The sequence below is a fragment of the Anthonomus grandis genome, chromosome 8, assembly GCF_022605725.1.
Source record: "Anthonomus grandis grandis chromosome 8, icAntGran1.3, whole genome shotgun sequence".
NCBI classification, from domain to species: Eukaryota; Metazoa; Arthropoda; class Insecta; order Coleoptera; family Curculionidae; genus Anthonomus; species Anthonomus grandis.
The window spans coordinates 24,805,316-24,825,158 of NC_065553.1; the positions used below are offsets into that span (position 1 = coordinate 24,805,316).

Below are 19,843 nucleotides of genomic sequence, written 5' to 3' on the forward strand. Positions count from 1 at the left end.
GCGAAATTGCAAATATTAATGGTAATAATGTAAACTTTGAATTTATACTCCCAAATGTTAAAATTGGTATACACAATATTGCAATACTTATAATATACAGACCCCCTAAATCGAAAGCGTTTGAATTTATAAATTTCCTGGAAGTTGTCCCACATCTTTTAGTGACCTATGATTATTCAGTACTTCTCCGAGATCTGAATATTGAGGGCATCATCAGACCTATCTGAATACAAGAAACTGCACAGTGACTCACACTAACATAAATAAAAATAAAATAAAATAAGTTTACACCATCGCGTGTATCGTTATTGACAATTTGTTGAGTCAATGATAAAGTTAATGATAAAGTCAATGATAAATTTTTCGGATCCTCCCGAGTCCAGAATTTTTTTCTGGATTTGAAACTAACACACTAACGTCTCGTTCATATTATATACATCACTAAAACAATAACAAATTCATACATTAATATAGGAAACAATGACAGCTAAATTATTCTAACTAGAATGCTTTATCAAGATTATTAAAAAGGTAAATACTTTTTAAATACTTTTTATATAAGATACTTAAGGCGTTGTTCTTAAATTTGTCTTACTATGTGTTGGTGTGATAGTTTACTAATAATAAAACAACAAAAATCCGAGCACTAGTAATAGTAACAACAATAAAAAAATGTGCAGAAATCATTTGCAACGGTCCGGAATAATCATTGTATTCTTGAACTTATTCAAGAACCCGGGCGACAAGCCTAATTTTTAATTATCTCTGGAAAATTAAAATCTTGTAAACATTTTTACATTTATTACCATTCATACTTACATTTTACATTCATAGCCATTGTTTCTTAATTTTGACATGTTATCTTAATATTCCAAGATTTTCTAACTGAAATCTAACCAAAAAATATCGGAAATGTATTGAATATTCAAGATATGATAACAAGAATATGATACAAAAGTTAATGTTTTGTGAAATTTTAAAATAAATTTATATCATATCTTAAAAGATTATGCTAAAAATTCATATATTGAGTAAAAGGAAAATAATAAATACATACAATTTTTTTATAAAATGTAGATCCCAGTATGTGTTTTATATCTATGATATACATATTTAGGTTTAAAATTAAAAAAATATGCAATTAGATAAAATAATTAACAAAAATTTTATTAAAACTTTTATGGATCCATCACGAAATTCAAGACAATTTGGAAAACGATGATACCTCGAAAACTGTAACACTTGATATAAAACTATATAGGGTTAAATATGTTTAAAATGATGTCACCTATCGCCCCTATCTTATATACGTCGGTGAACCAAACACCCTATATAGATAATTGGGTTAGATGAAATAACAGAGATCCAGACATCTGAATTTTGCGCGCTGAATCTCCAATACAATAATTTTTTAGAGTAGAATTCAAATTAGCCGTAGTGTTGTGTTTTTCGACAAAACCAAATGACGTTAATGAAAATGAGGTCGGAAATTTTAAAAATACGGAGGATATAGAAAGCTTTACAGATTCATATATCGTATATGAAAGCTTAAATTCAGAAGATTCCTATGATAGTGATCCCAGCTATCAATTAGAGTATGAAAATGTCGATATAGAAAATGCTGGTGAAAGAAGATCTAATAGAGTAAATAAAGGAAAGCACATAGCAAACCTAACAGAATCTCAAAAACTAGAGCCTAAAAACTTCAAAGGAGCTCTGAAAAGGAGTGACAGTAAAAATTGGAGTCAGGCTATGGAAAAAGAAATTACGTTATTGAAAACCAGTGAAATCTATGAAAACTGACCGGATATATTGGTAAATGTTACCATATTAAGTCAGTACAATAAAAATCCAAAAAAAGTAGATTGGAATCAAGCATTAAGATACTTGTTAAGGTACTTAAAGAAAAATAAATATAAAAAAAAATATGTTAGAACAAGAGGGAAACGATAGTATATTATATATTTATCCAGTATATTTATGCATATCATTAAGTTTTAAATAGAAAAACAAAAATTCTACTGTGTGATTCGCTGGTCCTATCACAGCTTAATTATTACGATGCAGTGTATGGTCCATGTTTGAGAACTGCTGAAGAGAGAAGAATTCAGAAACTTCAAAATGCGTGCCTTAGATTAATATATGGCATAAGGAAGCGCAACCCCATAAAATACAAGCTTAAGGAAATCAGATGGTTGACTATGCACAACAGAAGGATTTTTCACGCATCTTCATAATTTTTTAAAATAATTAATTTAAAATCTCCACGTTACTTATATAATAAAATAACATTTCACACATATGTTCACAATATTATTGCCCGGTATAAAGGAAGGCTAACACCTCAGCTTCACTCAACCGAAACTTATGAAAGATCATTTTCTTATCAAATTTCAAAATTATAAATAGCTGCCAATTTAATACCGAAAACATTTTTAGCTTAATTTCTTTAAAAAAATACATTTCTAAGAAACTACTGCAGGCACAATAAGGCATAATTTAGTGGGTGTTTTGTTTTTTTTACTTTCTTTTCTGTATTCCGATGATAATAACAAAAACAATTAATGCAATAGACTAAATATTATGATATACAAACATATAACAGACTGTATATTTTGCTTTATGATGAGTTTTGTTTGTGGGGTGGAATTTGTTTCTTTTTCCTTGTGTAGGCGTAATATGCTATCACATTTTCTTTTTTTTTTGCAGGTTGATGTTTTCTTTATAATTTATAGCGTTTATATTATTCCTATTTTGAAACTAAGTATAGTATAGATAATTAGGTTAGATGGAAGAACAGGCATTAAGATATCTAAATCTTTGTGAGTTTAATCTCGCCTTTCAACCGTGAACTTTGTAATTGTATTTTTCTCCTAAATAAAAAAGACCTTTATTATTATTATTATTATTATTATTTTTATTAATATTATTATTTTTATTATTATTATTATTATTATTAATATTATATGGTTATGCGGATGCTGGTGACTGGGTAGAAGACTAAAGGGATAGAATTTCACATAGCGGGTATATATCTATGTTGGGGTTGCATCAACTGAAGCGGAATATGCTATGGCTAAAAGATGTCAAAAAGCAATTTGGTTAAAGCAGGTAATAAGAGTATTTAGGGATTTAGAGCTGGAAATAATAATTATGTTCGAAGATAATCAAAGCTGTCTAAAATTTTTGCAAACCACAAATTTAGTAATCGGACATTGAGACAAAGTATCATTTCGTAAAGAAATTGCACAAAAACGGTGTTGTTAATTTTAAGCATTGTCCAACTGAACATATGATAGCTGATATGCTGACTAGGCCACTAAGGAGAGTTAAGTTAGAATACTTGAGTTCTAAGGGGGGTCTGTTTGACTTGTTAAAAAAATAATTTTATTGGCGAGGGGATGTTAGAATGAAATATTCAACAATAACTACTTTTAACTTGCTTAAATAAATAGTCTTCATGCGGCGTTGAAAAAAATAAACATAATAAATATTAGTTAAGGGTTCGGAGGGGTTTTACCTAAAGTAAAGCGTAAGCGTTTTTATATGTGTGTGATCCTGTGTTTCTTTGTTTTTAATGAGTTTATAACGCAGAGTACACATTATAATATTAAATTCTTATTTTTTATTATATTTATGACTTTTATTATCTCCTATTGCAAACACTTTAAACTACCAATTTGTGTAATTGTAATTTTTTTCCTAAATAAAAATTACAGTAACTAATTTAAAACTATTACATATTTAAATTATATTTTCAATTACAATAAAATAAATATAAGACAGCGTGCATCGTAAATCCAAAGGTTATGCCAAAACTTGCAGATCTATTAAATTCACAAATATGTAGCTATATGAATGCAGCGCCGCGACGCGTGTCCTAGCGTCGGTCGTGTCATCCCAAAAAGTCCGTTCGCTCAGCGATCGACAGCGACGGCAGCAGCGCGTCACCGAAGCCCAAACAACGAAAAGAGAGTCGACAGCTCGACGCGAAACGAAAACCAAGAACAAAACGAAAGCAGCGTGACAGCGACGGATACGTGTAGATGTGCGAGCTGACGCTTCGCTCTTCTTTCACTTTGAATTCGTATCTAACCATCCTTGTTCGCCATTGGGGCGCCACGAATAGGCGTGCCCCAGAGCAGTCTATCAATCGTCCCCGCGTGAGCGGTGGGGGATCAGAAAAATCCGCCCAAAAAGAAGTAGGGTTAGAATTTTTCGTACGGTAGTGGGGGCAATGAAACCGTAAGGGGAGTACGAGGCAAAAATGTGCTGTCGGGTTCAGCCAGTAGTCTCGTAAGACTTTTCTTGTTGTCGTGTGTACAACCCCGCTGCCGTCGCCGCATCGCGCGTTTTTCTATCGGGGCGCATCCACGACGCAATTTGTCCCGTCGAGTTAAAAGAATCCTACGACATCGGTTGTAGTAGTCAGCGAGCACCGAAGGCAAAAACAGGCGTTCGTTTAACCGCACGTCCTCGAATCTACAGTCTGTCCCTCTCTCTCCCTTCTTCCCCCCTTTGAATTTTACGAGAGAGACGAAAACGTCGACCCCCCCATAGCGGTGGTGGTGGTGGGTGGAGTCCGCGGCAATCATCGGTGGCAAAAATTTGCGGTTAGACGAAAGAACTAAGCTACCGGCGGTAATTTACCTGACGATCGGCTTCTGAATTTTACATCGGTCGCGACATAACATCATTTTAACGAACACACGTGAATTTTTTTTCTCAGCTCGAGATTTTCGAGGCTTTTAGTGACTTAAGTCGTATACAGTGTGGACCTTTTGGTGCTTGCTTAAGTCAGTTGACAATTTCTATGGTTTTCCTCTGTACAGTAAACTTACCAGTTCGGTTTTGAATTTGCAACCAATAGAAAGACAGTGTTGTGCGCGGTATTGCCATGTTTTACGGTGAAAACGGGCATTAAAGTAGTCGGAGGCTGGGACACTATGTCCCAGTTTGGATTTAGAGCTTCGCCTAGTACACAGGTAAGAAAATTTCACCAAGAAACGGATGTTTTTCCTAATAAAAGGAAAATCGTAACATACACTATAAGATTATGCACTAATTTAAAAACTCCAAACATAAGAAGCCTATAGAAAACTTCAATTATTATAATAAAAATATTAAAAATAATTAACATGCCTTTATTGAAAGAATTACATATTCTAGGTACTATTTATTAGATTAATGAGTTGTAAAAATCGTACCAGTAAAATTTGAAAAAAAAGAAAACCGGTCAAAAATTACCAAATAAAGTTACTCCTAATGCATAATTTTAATGGAAGCAACACTTTGAAAAACAAAAGATGTTATTAAAAAAATATATATTTTCTCTTTTATAATTGAACTATATAGAGAACCTATTACAACTTTTCATATTCAAATTATAGAGAATAGAAACTCATAGTTTGAATGAGCATAAAACAGTTAAAAACTTAAACATTATTAGTAATGTCTTAATTTACACTACAATAACTATTGGTCTTAATATTCTTATAAATAAAAATAAATATAAAAAATTATAGGAAAAGCATATTTTTTTAATAGCATATTAAATATAAATGACTTTTCTTTTAAGAGAGAAAACGAGTAGTTTAATTTATCGCTGAAAAAACCTGACAAAAAAAATTGCATTATTTAAATAAATACAGTACTTACCACAGATGCCAAATACTTAAAATTCATTTTATACTGGAATTTGTCTTTTTATAGCTACAAATCTAATAAGTTTCGTCTTAATGGGATTAAATCCACTTAAAACTATATTGCTTTCCTCGACATTTCTGCTTATAATACATCATTATCAGATCTCTACAATAACAAATTTCGTTTGTCGCATTTTTTCCTGTACATATTTCACAATAGTGCAATTATTTATAGGATAGAATTATTTATAAATCTAACTTAAATTATAAAAATAAGGTCTTTATTATTATTGTTATATTTGTTATTTATTATTTAAATTAAAATCCTATTACTCGTGTTAAAATTTACCAAGAATACAAAATTGTGAGCACCTTTTTGTATATCTTCTAATTCTGTATATAATTACATATAAACATTTTGGTCTTTTTATATTCTTTTCCTTATTATTTTATTTTTTTGGCATTGCCAAATTATAAATCAATACTTCTTACAAGAAACATTTTTGGTTCCTGAAGATAGACTTTTATAGATCGAAACCATTATTTAAAACAAAATCCACCACACTTTTACCGCTTTAATAACAAAAAAGAAATACACGTTATATCTCTTTATATTATGCATTTGTTCACTATAAAAATACACACAATTTTAAAATAAAAATTATTATTGCTTTTTTCTAAAAGTTGTTAACATATGCCTTACTTTATACCTGCGTTAATTTTTTTAACAAAATATAATCAATTTTTACAATTATTTTAAGGGCATTCCTGTGAGACTGAATAGTTAGTTTAGGAATTATGGCTTTATAGGAGAAGTCTACAGCAAATACTTACAAGAACTATTGAAGCGTTTTCTTGAAAAGAAAAAGGCTTATTATCAACAATTTATTATCCCAGAACATAAGGAGGCTATACGAAACTTCAATTATATTAATATTAAGCAACATGGATATTCTTTTTAATTTTTTCCTTTTAACGTTAATTAAATAATAAAAATGATTCTTTAATATATACAAATAATTTGTTTGTATAAACAGCTTTTGTTTTATTTTAATTTTTAGCTTTTATTTCATGAAAATTGTCAAATAAAATTTTTCATGCATAACTTAAATGGATACGTTACTGTGAAAAATACGTAATTTAAAAAAATATATTTTTTTTTCTTTTTTTTATGATTACAAATTTTAGACAGCTTGAAATAGGTGCTAAGAAAAATTTAAAGGTATGAAGCTTTTTAGTTTTTTTCGTAAGTATTGGATCCATAACTTAAATGGGTAAGACACAATCAAAGGTAAAATCAGACGTCTTTAAATAATTCCTGAGAATAAAAATTTATATATTTTCTTAGGAGCATAGTAAAACTCATTTTTTTTTTCTTTGAGAGACAAAAAAAGAGCAATTTTAATTTTCTTTTCCGAGAGAGGATAAACAGATGCAGACAAGTTATGTTAAAGTTACATCTATAAATCGTGCACAACAAAAGCGGATATGACACTAAAAAAATAAAGGAAACTTACCGAAAACATAAAAAATATGCTTTAATATAATAAGCATAATTTTAATAGATACGACACTTTTAAAACTTATAAAATTTCCCTATAAGCTCTTTATTTAGTATTCTGCAATTTTTTGATCTTAAATCTTCAGTATTTTTTTTATAAAGAAAATAATTTAAAAAAAATAGCCAGTTTCATTACAAAACAAAATCATAATTTAATTTTAGCTACACTCACCTGACAAATAATATAAATTCACTTTATATGATGAATTTTGTTTTAATAGTGTACAGTCTTTTCCTTAAAGTGTCAACTTTTTGTATAAAATTACTTACAAACCACTTCCGATTCTTTTATTTTTTTCCGTATCAATTACCCTTTTTGGCTTTATAAAATTACAAACCATAGTTTCTTACAAGGAACTAATTCTGTTTCTAAGAATAGACTATTATAGATCAACCCAACCCATCCCAACCCAACTTTTGATCCAGACGTCATATCTCCTTAAATTGTGCATTTATTTATTCTAAAAATACACACACAGTTCAAATAATATATTTACTTTTACTTACACTTAGTTTCCTAAACTAAATTAAATAATTTTTTCTAAAAAAATTAAAAAAAGCAAAAAAACAATACACGATTCTACCCTTGACTTAAATCATATAATGTTGTTTTCTTGCATTTTTCATTTTTATTAGTGAATGCGCAGGCCATGAAGTTATTCGTTTTTAATTTTAATATACATTAGCTTTATATAATAAGTGTTCGTAAAGGTTATTATTCCTGTTTCTTTCTTACAGTAGATCTGATGAGGCCTAGTAGATAGAAACACGTGTAATCCTTTAACCTTATATTCCAATATATTTGAGACCCGTGCCTTGGAGTATGATTTTTTAGTATTTAATTTAAGGCGGTCTCTTTGAGAAGAAAAAAATAACTATTTCTTGGAGATAAATTTAATGAATACAACACTTGTAATTTGACAAAGCAAAAAAACAGGATAATTAATATAGAAAAAAGATATTAGAATAGCAAAAGTTTCATTTAAGTTGGTCTTTATATATAATTGTTAATATATTAATATATAGATCAAAATTTCTATATAAATATAATATAAAAATTAAGAAATATGCAAAAAAGTTCCCACTGGCTCAAATTTGTTGTATTGGTGTTCTTGATAAATTTTAATAGTATATTAATAGATGTACAGGAAAAATATATTACACAGAAATATCGTTATTCTAGAGATCTGATAATGGCCAAATTTTCTCTTTTAATAAATAATTAAGAAATAGAGAGAACTTATTAAAAATATTTTCGTACCTATTAGGCGCTTAATTTAAATAAGCATGAAACAATCAAGGATTAATGAAGGCATTATTGAAGTATTCATTTATTTATTCTTTGAAAATTTTTTTCTTGTACATAATAAATCTAAAATATATAAGAATCATTTAACAGTATTAACATATTTAAATTTTATACTTTTATTCCATGATGGTTTTGCAATAAAACACCAGAAAAAACCAGTAAAATAAAATTATTCTTAGTGCAGAACTGAAGTAGATGCGATACTATGAAAAATAAGTCATGCCATTAAAAAAATACATATACAATATAATATAATATACAAGATAATTTTAAGCCATATAATTTTTTTTTAAAGCAGAGTAAAGAAATATTTTTCCACCTATGAGAGAGAGGGAGTAATTTTAGTTTTATTTCAAAGATAGGATAAATAGATGGAAAGAAAAAGTGTAAGAAATTAAATTTACACGCACATATTTTATTGACATCAATAATAATATGACCTAACAATAATTAATATGACACTAAAAATAATAAGGAAAACCTGCCAATAATGCCTTAAGATAAAATGCATAATTTAAATTGATATGACACTTTCAAAACTAAAACTATAATAGTCAGTTTTTATAGCTATATATATGAAGCTTTCAATTTTTTTTTTGTAACTATAAAATGCATAACTTAAATGGGTATGACAATTATAATCAAAAATAAATTAAGACGTTTATTAGTTTATTTGATATATCTATAAAATTGAATTTCATAAAAAGTATATATTTTTTTTCAAAGAAAATCAATTTTGATTTTCTGATTAAAGAGATGATAAATAGATAAATAAAAATAGTATTAATGTGTGCAAAATTAATTAAATGTATACGTACATACTTTGTATAAAAAAAATTATGTGACCCTTAAAAATAAAAAAAACCTTCCAAAAATTTACTATGACAAGATGCATAAGTAAAGCTTTTTTTGTGTGAGAGATCACAACAGATAGCAATTTTAATATTTTTTTAAAAATATTATGAACTAAATAGATAAAAAGAAAGTGTTCAAACTTACCAAAATAAATATTTATCCCATGCATAGATTATGACAAAAGATAGAACAAAATTGAATATGAGCCCTAGAAAAATTTGAAAAATTACCAAAAATATTTAAAAAAGTGTCTCAATATATTTTGCGTAATTTTAATAGATGCAACACTTTTAACTTTTAACAAGTTTACTTTTACAGTTTTTACTCGTGAATTTTCCTTATATTTTTTGTTTTTTAATATGCCGCATTTTTTTATTTTTATAATATTTTTCTCAAAAAAATAAACATAACATTTTATTAAAATATACTTTTATACAAAATATTTTCGTTAAGTAACAAGTTGTGTTAAAGCATAACTTTTTTATAGAAAACTTATAAAAATGCCCAGTTTTACTGCCAAAATAATGTTTTTCTAATGCAATAGCCATATCTGATAAATAATAGAATTTTTTTTAGGTTTGTCTTTTATTAGCCAAAAGTCTAATACTAATGGGATTAAATCCTCTCTAATTACATTACTTCAGCCAATGTTTCTGCTTATATGCCAACATTAGATCTCTATAATAATAAAATTTGTTTATGGTATTTAGGTTCTTGTATATTAGTTAATTTTCTATTAATGTTCATCAAAAACACGCAATTCTAAAAAAGTTTTTTTTTTATATTTCTGTTTTTGCATAGTAATATTCAATACAAACTTTAAATTACTTAAAAATGTATTAGAAAGTGTATACAAGGATAATATGATTAACTTAAATGGAGCTTTTATTATTTTTACATTTTATTTCTTTATCTTCTAATAATATGTATTTATTACCTTGATTTTTAGCTTTGTCAAATAACAAACCAATGCTTCTTATAAAAATTGTTGCTTCTTATTTTTTTTCCTGAGGATAGACTAATATAAACCATATTTAAAAAAATATATCCAGCCCACTTCCACCGCTTTAATTCTAAAAGAGTATTATGCGCCATACCTATTTAAATTATGCATGTAGTTACTCCAAAAATACAAAAATATTCTAAATAAAATTAATTGTTCCTATGATAATAATTTTTTACATACGCCTCGTTAACGAAACAATATTAACTGAATTTTTCAAATATTTATAACGCATTTTCATTAGAATATATAGCTAATTTTATAGAAATATTCTATAATGATAACTTAAGAATACATGAAGGAACTTTCTTTAAAAAACTAGAATTTTTCCTCAAAAATGAAAGGAGTAATTAACACTTTTAGATATCACTAATTTAGAATCCTACAACGTAAGTGGCCTATAGGAAACTTTATAATTATTATATTTATGATTATTAAAAATAAGCAAAATGAATTTCCGCTAAAATTTATTTAATTAATGATAACGTTTAAAAATAAATTAACAGTATAAATTATTTTATTTATTTAATTCTTATTTAAATTATATACTTTTATTTTATAATAGTCATATACAATTTATTGAAATAAGCGCTGTTAAGTTTGTATAATTTAAAAAAAATTAAAGAAAACTAATCAAAAATTTCCAAAGGAAATTAATCCTAATAATTTTAGTAATATAGTGGTATACATTTAAATTAGTATACATTTTCTCTCATAATTAAAAAATACAGAGACGCAAAAAAGTGTTTAGAAAAAGCAAAGATATAAAATTTTTTATTTTTTTTTTTCACAAATATATTATGCATAACTTAAATGAGTATGACACAATCATAGATAAAATAGGACGTTTTTAAATTATGAGCTTATTAAATAATCGTAAAGTATTTTTTTTTACATAATAAAAAATAATGTTTGAGTGAAAAAGAGAAAAAAAGGAGCTATTTTGCTTTTCTTTTAAAAGGGGTAAATAATTAACACCAAACCTAATTAACAGTTACATAATTTGCATAACAAAAATTAATGACACTAAAAACATTAAGAAAACCTTGAAAATTGTCTCAATATAATATGCATAATTTTAGTCGATATAAGACTTTAGAAACTTAAACAAAGCAAGTTTAACTATATAAACTCTTAAATTTTTCTTATAAACTCTTTTGTATTTTTGTTGTAACATTTTTTGTTTAATTTTTAATAAAAAAATAACCCTTATATCTTTTTAAATTATGCATTTTTACAAAAATAATACTTTTGGTATAGATAATATATGTAGGGCATAAACTTTTTCTAGGAAGATATTAAAAATATTCAGTTATATTAGCAAAATAGAGTTTTTTTGATGTAATTATAGCCGCACTTGCCAAATAATAAAACTTCATTTAATTATATCATCAATAAATTTCTGGGTGAGGGTAGATTTTTTTGAATGTACAAACTTTATTTTATTTAATAAGATATTAGAAATTATATGCAAGCTTAATACGACCAACCTAAATGAAACTTTTACTATTTGCTAATATAGAGCGAAACCTTACTTAAAGAAGAGAATTTAAGTCATAAGAAAGGAACCTAAAATAATACATTTATTTATGGAATATTGTGTCTATTTGTGAAATAGTTGTATTATATTATTATCATTGTGATTTTTTAATAGTAAAATGTTTTTAGTATGTGTGTTTGGTAAATAATTTGATCATTTAGACAATATTTAGGCGTTTATTAAAATCATAGTGTTTTTGTAAAATTTTAGGAAAATTTTCTTCTCATGCACCTTTGGCATGATTTTTTTAATTAAGTTTTATATCAATTTTTTGGTTAAAAAATTGTATATACAATAGTATAAACTAGGTCAAAATTACATAAAAAACTAAATTCCTATAATTTATATCCAAAACTGATTAAAAGTAAATAATCGTATGTATATTTTTGTCAAATTCTTGTACGATAGTCATTAAATAAACTATTCTATACTTTTTTTATAGTAAAATTTATTATAAAAATACCTATAGGATATTATATTCCATAATACTTAGATTTTAAAAACAAAATTAATAAAAATTTAATGCCGCATAAAAAGAGCAATAGACAAATAAACCATTCAAGTATTAAGGAAAATAGCAGTTTTCAATTAAGTTTTATATATCCCTTTATACTGCATTTATTAAGGGTTATTTAATAATAACAACCAAAATATCAAAAAATATAAGTTTACTTTACAATCGAATTTGACTAGAAACTCCTCTCAGGTAATCAAAAATTGCCAAAAAAAATAACAAAAATAATACTAATATACTCTTAAAATAAAACTAACTAAAAAAAATCAAAGTTACAATTACTAATCAAAAAAAATTCAGAGTTTTTAATAATATAAATATATATACCTAATACTTAATTAGGTACTTAATTAACTAATTTAGAATATTTTGAGTTATCGGTTTTTTCAATTTGCAAATAACTTTTAAACCCTACATAATTAACAGCAATTAAATAAAAAAATTAAATGTTAATTGATACAATCTAAAAAAATAAAAATTAAATAATATTTTCGGTTTTAAATGTCTATATTTTTGTATGTGTATGTATAATTAATTATCTCTTAATTTAAATGCATTTTTATAACTTTGCAAAATTTTATATTTTTCTTTCTAATTTTATATTTAATTTAAATAAATATTATACAGGATTTCTGCTTCTTTTCTCAATTTAATATAATACAAAGACTCTAAGTTAATTTTCAAATATTTTAAATATGACCAGAGATTTGCTAAAACATTTGCATAAATTTTACGAATTATACCTAAATAATTTTTATTTGTAATTTAATCATCCGGTCGGCAAAACCTGCATGTATATACTTACAAGATAAGGAAATAAACAAAACACCTTCATTCGCAAATAAGTTGCTTATTTCCTTTTTGTATTAAATTACAAATATGAATAAAATGTTGCACGTTTACATTGTTTTAAACTAAAATTTAATAGTTGGCATTTCAGTATCCGGGCAAATAAAAGAATTTAATAAATAATATTAACAACAAACAAACCTCAAGACAATCAATCTAATAACTTGCAGCCACATCACTTAATAATCCAGGGGGGCGGCACTAAACTAGTCAAAGATAATAAAGCGATTTTATGGACAATATTCCGCCTATTATGAAAGGATTTTTATGACGAATTTATGATCCATTTCCAGATTACGGCGGTATTAAAACAGATTTTTTTTTTGGGTAAATATGGGACATACGTTTAGCAGGGTTAAAGTTGTGTGTGTGTGCCAGTTTTATGATAGGCTGTACGCTTAACGCGGTTCTTTTTATGGATTTTGATACGCATTAAGAATTATTATATCCAGAAGATTCCTATAAAGAAATCAGTGAAAGCTTTGAATCTTTTAGAAAACATAAAGGATCTTCTGAATCTTCATGATTGCCAACTCGTAAACCCAGTCTAGCCTTAAGGATTATTAAATATGTAATTCCTGGACATATTTTTTAGGATCTTCCAGAAATGTTAATCAAGAATCGAAGGAAAAACTAAGATAAGGATTCTCATTAAAAGAAAAGAGTCTTCCTTAGATTTTAAAGTATAGACATCACGTATCTTTAAATTATGCATCAAATTGGAACAAAATTGAGTATATTTTACATACACCATTAGTCCATTTCACTGCTATAAAAAATTGGTGTTTACTAAATAATTAACGGTTAAACAGCAATTACCATTAGGGTAATTCAAACACGTGTTAATTTATAGAAAATATAATTGCACATAAGTGGTTATCGAACATTTATAATTAACTAAACGCTCATTATTGTTAATAACTATTACATCTTCAAAAGTAAAAACTATTTATGTGTTTCTATTTTTAATTACTATACCGATTATTAATGTTATCATTAAGGCGACTTGTGTGTTCGTTAATTGTTTAAACAATAATAGTTTTATTTAAAAAAAAAAAGCTACGTTTCTTTGTATGTGTTGAATGATAAACTTGACATAGCGAGAAGGCGATTTATTAGGATTTTAGTGGAGGGCATATTCACTTATAAATTTGTTAACAAATTAACCTTTAATTTAAACAAATTTGTCAGAAATGCTTAAAAACTCATAACAAGATGAAAATGCAATGAAAAGCTCTAAAAGAATAATAATTTATTTGATCAAGATCCCTAGTTTACATGTAAATATACAAATGATTCCTGCTCATCTATATGCTCGCTTAGCAATACCCAGATCAGGATTGTTTAATAGATAATATAATTAATAATATCTGGAAGAACAAAGGCAATTGAACACCCAAGTCGACGTCAATTATTATTAATAATTCTTGTAAGTATTTGTTATAGATTTTTTCTATAAAATTAATTATTGGATTATACCACCCCCAAGAAAGTTGTTATGATAATGTGAAAAATTATGATAATAACACAGATGTTAAATGAGGCCTATAACAATTTTTATAATAAATAAACACAAATAATTTTTATTTTAAAACACATTATTTTATCGTTAAAAAAAACAAATATAATAAAAACTATAATGAATTTTTCTTAACAATTAAGTTTTCAGAATAAACTTTCTTGCTAATCTTATAAAACAATCCTATTATTTTTGGTTTTTTTCTCATATTTTTTACCTTTTTTGAATTTTTAACTTAAGAAACATTCTAGGCTTTTACAGGCATCGTTTTGTTCATCTTCTCCGTCTTCTTCTTGTTTGCTTTAGGACTTTGTAAAAATCCTTATTTCTTAGTGGAATCCCTTTTCTTCTTCTCCTCATCCCTAATTTCTATCTTTCTTCTCCTTCTTTCTTCTAATATGTCTATCTCGAATTAGTTCTCACCAGTTTCCCTCTTTACCTTCCACTGCTTTAAAAAATGTCAAAACTGAACATCTGATCTGGTTTCGTAATAAAAGTGGCATCCAGAATTTGCATACGAATTGACCTAGACACAATCTATACTTTCGTAATTTTCCACCAAAGTGAAAATCCGGATCCTAAAATATACCTCGATGGCCATTTAACTTTACTTCGCACAGCATGCGGAACCTGGACAGTTCTATTTGAGAAAGTGACATGAAGACTCCTTACCATTATAACCATTTTTAATACCCTTCTTCATCATCTCTTGAGCAAATGTCTACATTCTATCATCTCTGTCCTATCTGCGGTACGTCCGATATGTTGCTCTCGATCTGGAACTTAGGAACTGGAGTTTTAGGATCACCGGTTTCTTAGTATATGTTCCTAGGTAAAATGCAACTTTAAAGGCTTCTGAAAGCTGTTTAGGTCTGCTTATACAACCGCAAAAACTTCTTAAAATAATATTTTTTTATGAATATTTTAGGTACGAAATCCGAATCATGTTCACTTAAGTTATGCCTTATTTTTGTTTCATTTACGAACAGAAATGTGTCCTATTAAATATACTTGCTATTATAAATTTACTTCTCATTTATCTTGTAAATTTCTTGCAAGTGATATTTTCCTGCTTTATTTATTTCTAATATTTTTGGAACTTTTTAGTTGGTGTTTTTGTAGCTTATTGAAAAACCCTGAGGGTCTAAAAGCCCTTTTAATAGCACTTTAAAAATTAACTAAGACAATGAGCTATTAAGGATATTTAATACCAATCATCAATAGAGCCATATAGAGTTATGCATAATTTTTCGACTCAAATATTAGATTCCAAAAAACACTTCTTAATCTTGTAACTTTACTTTTAAATAGATAAATATTAAAACTGGATACATTTCCTTAAAACCATTAAAATCTTTATACTTCTCCCATAAGAATTATAACATAAATCACCCATTCCGCAACATTAACCTTACGTTTAGAGACATCGTTTCGCCAAAAGGTAAACGGCTCATTACAACCTAATACGGTGTCATTCTTGAGCGATTTTCCATAGTAGGGAACGATATAAAATTTATCAAGTAGCAAACACTCAACTTTGTTACCGTGTTAACACGCCCATACGAGTCGAAAGTATTACATAAATGTTTACATGCTTGTAAATATCGTGGAAAAAAATTGGGGGTTATAACACATAATCCGTATTTAATAAATGTATTTATAATCTACCGATGCCTGTATATCGTTTTAGTTTAAGGGTGTGATTTACGCTTTTCACTCCCCACTCATTATCTATATAATATATATAGTATTCTCGCTAAAATCTTGCTTTCGCATTACTGGCAATTTTCCCTGATTTTCTACCCTAAACGGGGTTGACATAAGGACCACCGTTTCCTAAACTGAGCAGTTTTCACGGTGGCTGCTTTCAGTTCGTTCTTCCGTTAAATCAGATTATTTATTTAGTTTACTCTTGCGAATATTTTGGGGGGAGACGGCAGCCATTATTAAAAACGAATTTGACATTTTTATTTAGATTTATTCGAATTTATACGCTTTTAGAATTGATTTAGACTTCAGTGGTGTAGCATAAAAGTTACAAGGTTTGCAACGTAAGAAACGTACATAGTTTGTAAAATTACACGAAAGTTACATATTATCTCTCAATTTTTTTATTTGTTTGCTCAAACTTTATTGTGTATTGCTTTGTTACAAATTTACTTTAAGTGCATATTGAATAGATATGAAAAAAATACTCATTAGGAGAAAAACAAATATTATATCAATATTATATTAAGATATGCATGGTGCTGATTCAGGAATTTTGGTCACTCGAATTTATGACGGTTTTATCAGTCCAATTTATTGAATTTTTAAATATTTTTGTATTGGATTAAATAATTATTGGTTGTCTGTTACTTTTGTCAAAGCTTACTTCTTGTACGACAGTGAATGAAATATAAAGAAGAACCAAGGTAAGGAAAAACAGAAAAAAGCTAAGAAAATATTTATATGAAAAAATCCCATTTTTACAAATATTTATTCAAGATATACATGATTCTTTGCATGCATTTAATTAATTTTTTAAGCATTTTTCAATCAAATATGTCTTTATTTTGTGGCTCATTAATGTACTTCCAACTGCATAGAAAAGAAGACTTAACGTGTGATACTCAGCAGAAAAAATCTAAAAAAGACTTACAAGGCAAATCTGATTTTTAAAAATTGAAAAATATTGAAATTGTATCCACTTGAATTATGCATAGCTCTGACTTTAGATTCTTATTCTTGTCATAATGTATTGTTTTCTTTTCGAACTTTTTCAACTGTTACTACTAAATTTATTAATTTTTTTTATGATTTTTAAATGTAGTAGAGCCTTGATAGTCCGGACATGCGTTACTCCGGATGCTTCAGTAGTCACGAATTTTGCCGCTATTATGTACATTATAGTCCGGATTCGCTCGTACGCGATAATGCGGATCGCGCTGTTTTCAGCCGTTTTGCAGGCTTTGACAAGTTTAAATTGATTGGTAGTTTGCAAAAGTTTAGTTTTTAACGTTACATAGGTATTACAGTCGACACTTATTGCTTCCTGGTCTTCCTACACCAATTCTGGGGAATATGGCTCCAAGACAAAAGCATAAAACATTATCTTTAAAACAAAAGCTTGATATACTGAACAGAGTAGAACGTGGTGTGAGTGGAAAAGCCTTAGCTAGTGAATACAATGTAGGCACATCCACAATTTCGGCTATTAAAAGGAACAAATTGAGCATTAAAAGGTATGTGCCGAGGTTTATAAAGACGTTTTATTTTTACTAATGTTTTGTATTTTATTTTTAGTTTTATTAGTGGTTGTAATAGCGTACCACAAGCTAGGAAAACACTAAGAAAACCTGAACATCGCAGAATGGAAAAGTGATTGTTCGAATGGTTTTGCAGGCAACGTTCCAGACACATTCCCATATCATATGAAATTTTAGCAGCTAATGGATGTTTATGGAAATGAGAATTTTGCAGCCAGTCGAGGTTGGATCGTAAATTTCAGAAAAAGACATGGTCTGAGAGCTTTAAAAATTTGTGGTTTAAAATTATCCAATGACGAAACTGCTGTTAATGAATCAGCGTTGTACTGGAAAATGTTACCGAAAAAAAACAATTGTTCGTTCTTAAGAAAAGACAGCACCGAGACGAAAAATAAGTAAGGAGCGGGTTACTTTCCTGGCATGTGTAAATGGAGATGGCTCTCACAAATTGAGAATTCTCGTCATTGGAAAAGCAAAAAATCCCAGAGCATTTAAAAATGTACCCATACCCGTAGAGTACAAAAATTCCTGCAATGCTTGGATGACATCTGCAATATTTAAAGAGTGGTTTCATAATTCGTTTATTAGGCAAGTAAAAGAGTATTTAAGAAGCCAAAATCTAACTGAACGTGCTCTTTTAATTATTGACAATGCCTCAAGCCATGGATCGCCAGAAGAACTGAGAAGTGAGGATTGCAATTTCCAAACAATCTTTCTTCCGCCAAATTGCACAGCATTGCTGCAACCCATGGATTAAAATAAAACGCCATAAGGTTGACTAAAATGATTTACCGTAAGAGCCTTTTGGCGCACATTTCATCGCAAAATGAAGAAAATGTTATCTAGGTATTAAAGACCTTACTGTAGAGGTTTTACAAAAATGTTGGGAAAAAGTAATTCCAAAAGGAACGGTTTTTGGTAATGATTTAGAATACGAAGCCGATGATCTGATTTCGCTAAAGCAATTACAGGAAAAGCTACTAGCCTTAACGGATGTTTCGGCTATGCTCCAAACACTAACTGAAAATGAGATAAATCCTAATGAAGTGAATAACTGGATTGAAAATGATAACAACTTGGTATTAGATGAGATAGAAAGCAACAAAATGCATTATAGCAGCAGCGAAGAATGTGAAGATGATGACGAAAATCAAGGGAGAGAGAAAGGAGTCAAAAATGATGAAGCAGTGAAGGCTTCAATTTATGCTTAAAGTGGGCTGAAGAAAATCGAGTGCCATTACATGATATTCTTGTTCTTCAAAGACTTAAAGAAATGGCTTTTATGAAAAACCAAGAAAAAGTAAAGCAAGCAAAAATTACAGACAGTTTTTCTTGTTTATTACATATTTGTAGGCAATTTTTTAGTTATATACATATAATATTCCCTAATAAAAAACATATATGCATGTAAAAAGACATCATGTTTCAGTAATCCGAATTTTTTGTTAATCCGGATCACCGTCGTTTTTATTAGCCCGGACTAGCGAGGCTTTACTGTAATTTTTAAATAAGATAATTATTACTTTGTCATTTATTACTTACATAAAGACCTTTTTTAGACCTTTAATAAATTAAATTTAAAAAGATTTAATAATCGATCTTTAAAGATAATAATAAATATAATAACATCTATCGAAAGAATTCAAAGGAAATAACATCTAGAAGAAAAATTATGTTTTTGCAAATTAAAAGTAATGTAATCATACCTCTTTAATTTATGTTTATTGAACTTTTTAAATATTTATTATCGTTTCAATATATCGATTTTAGAGTATTTTTTAATTATATTATTATATTGTC

At 27.7% G+C, this 19,843-nt stretch overlaps 1 protein-coding gene across 1 annotated transcript in view; it reads left to right on the plus strand.

The window, feature by feature from the left end:
- The first annotated feature begins 4,272 nt into the window (after positions 1-4,272).
- Positions 4,273-19,843, plus strand: part of LOC126739193 (homeobox protein caupolican) — a 104,438-nt gene continuing 88,867 nt past the window's right edge. Inside the window, exon 1 of the mRNA XM_050444756.1 lies at positions 4,273-4,985. Coding sequence (XP_050300713.1) covers positions 4,947-4,985 — 39 coding nt within the window. The 5' untranslated portion in view covers positions 4,273-4,946. The remainder of the gene's footprint in view (positions 4,986-19,843) is intronic.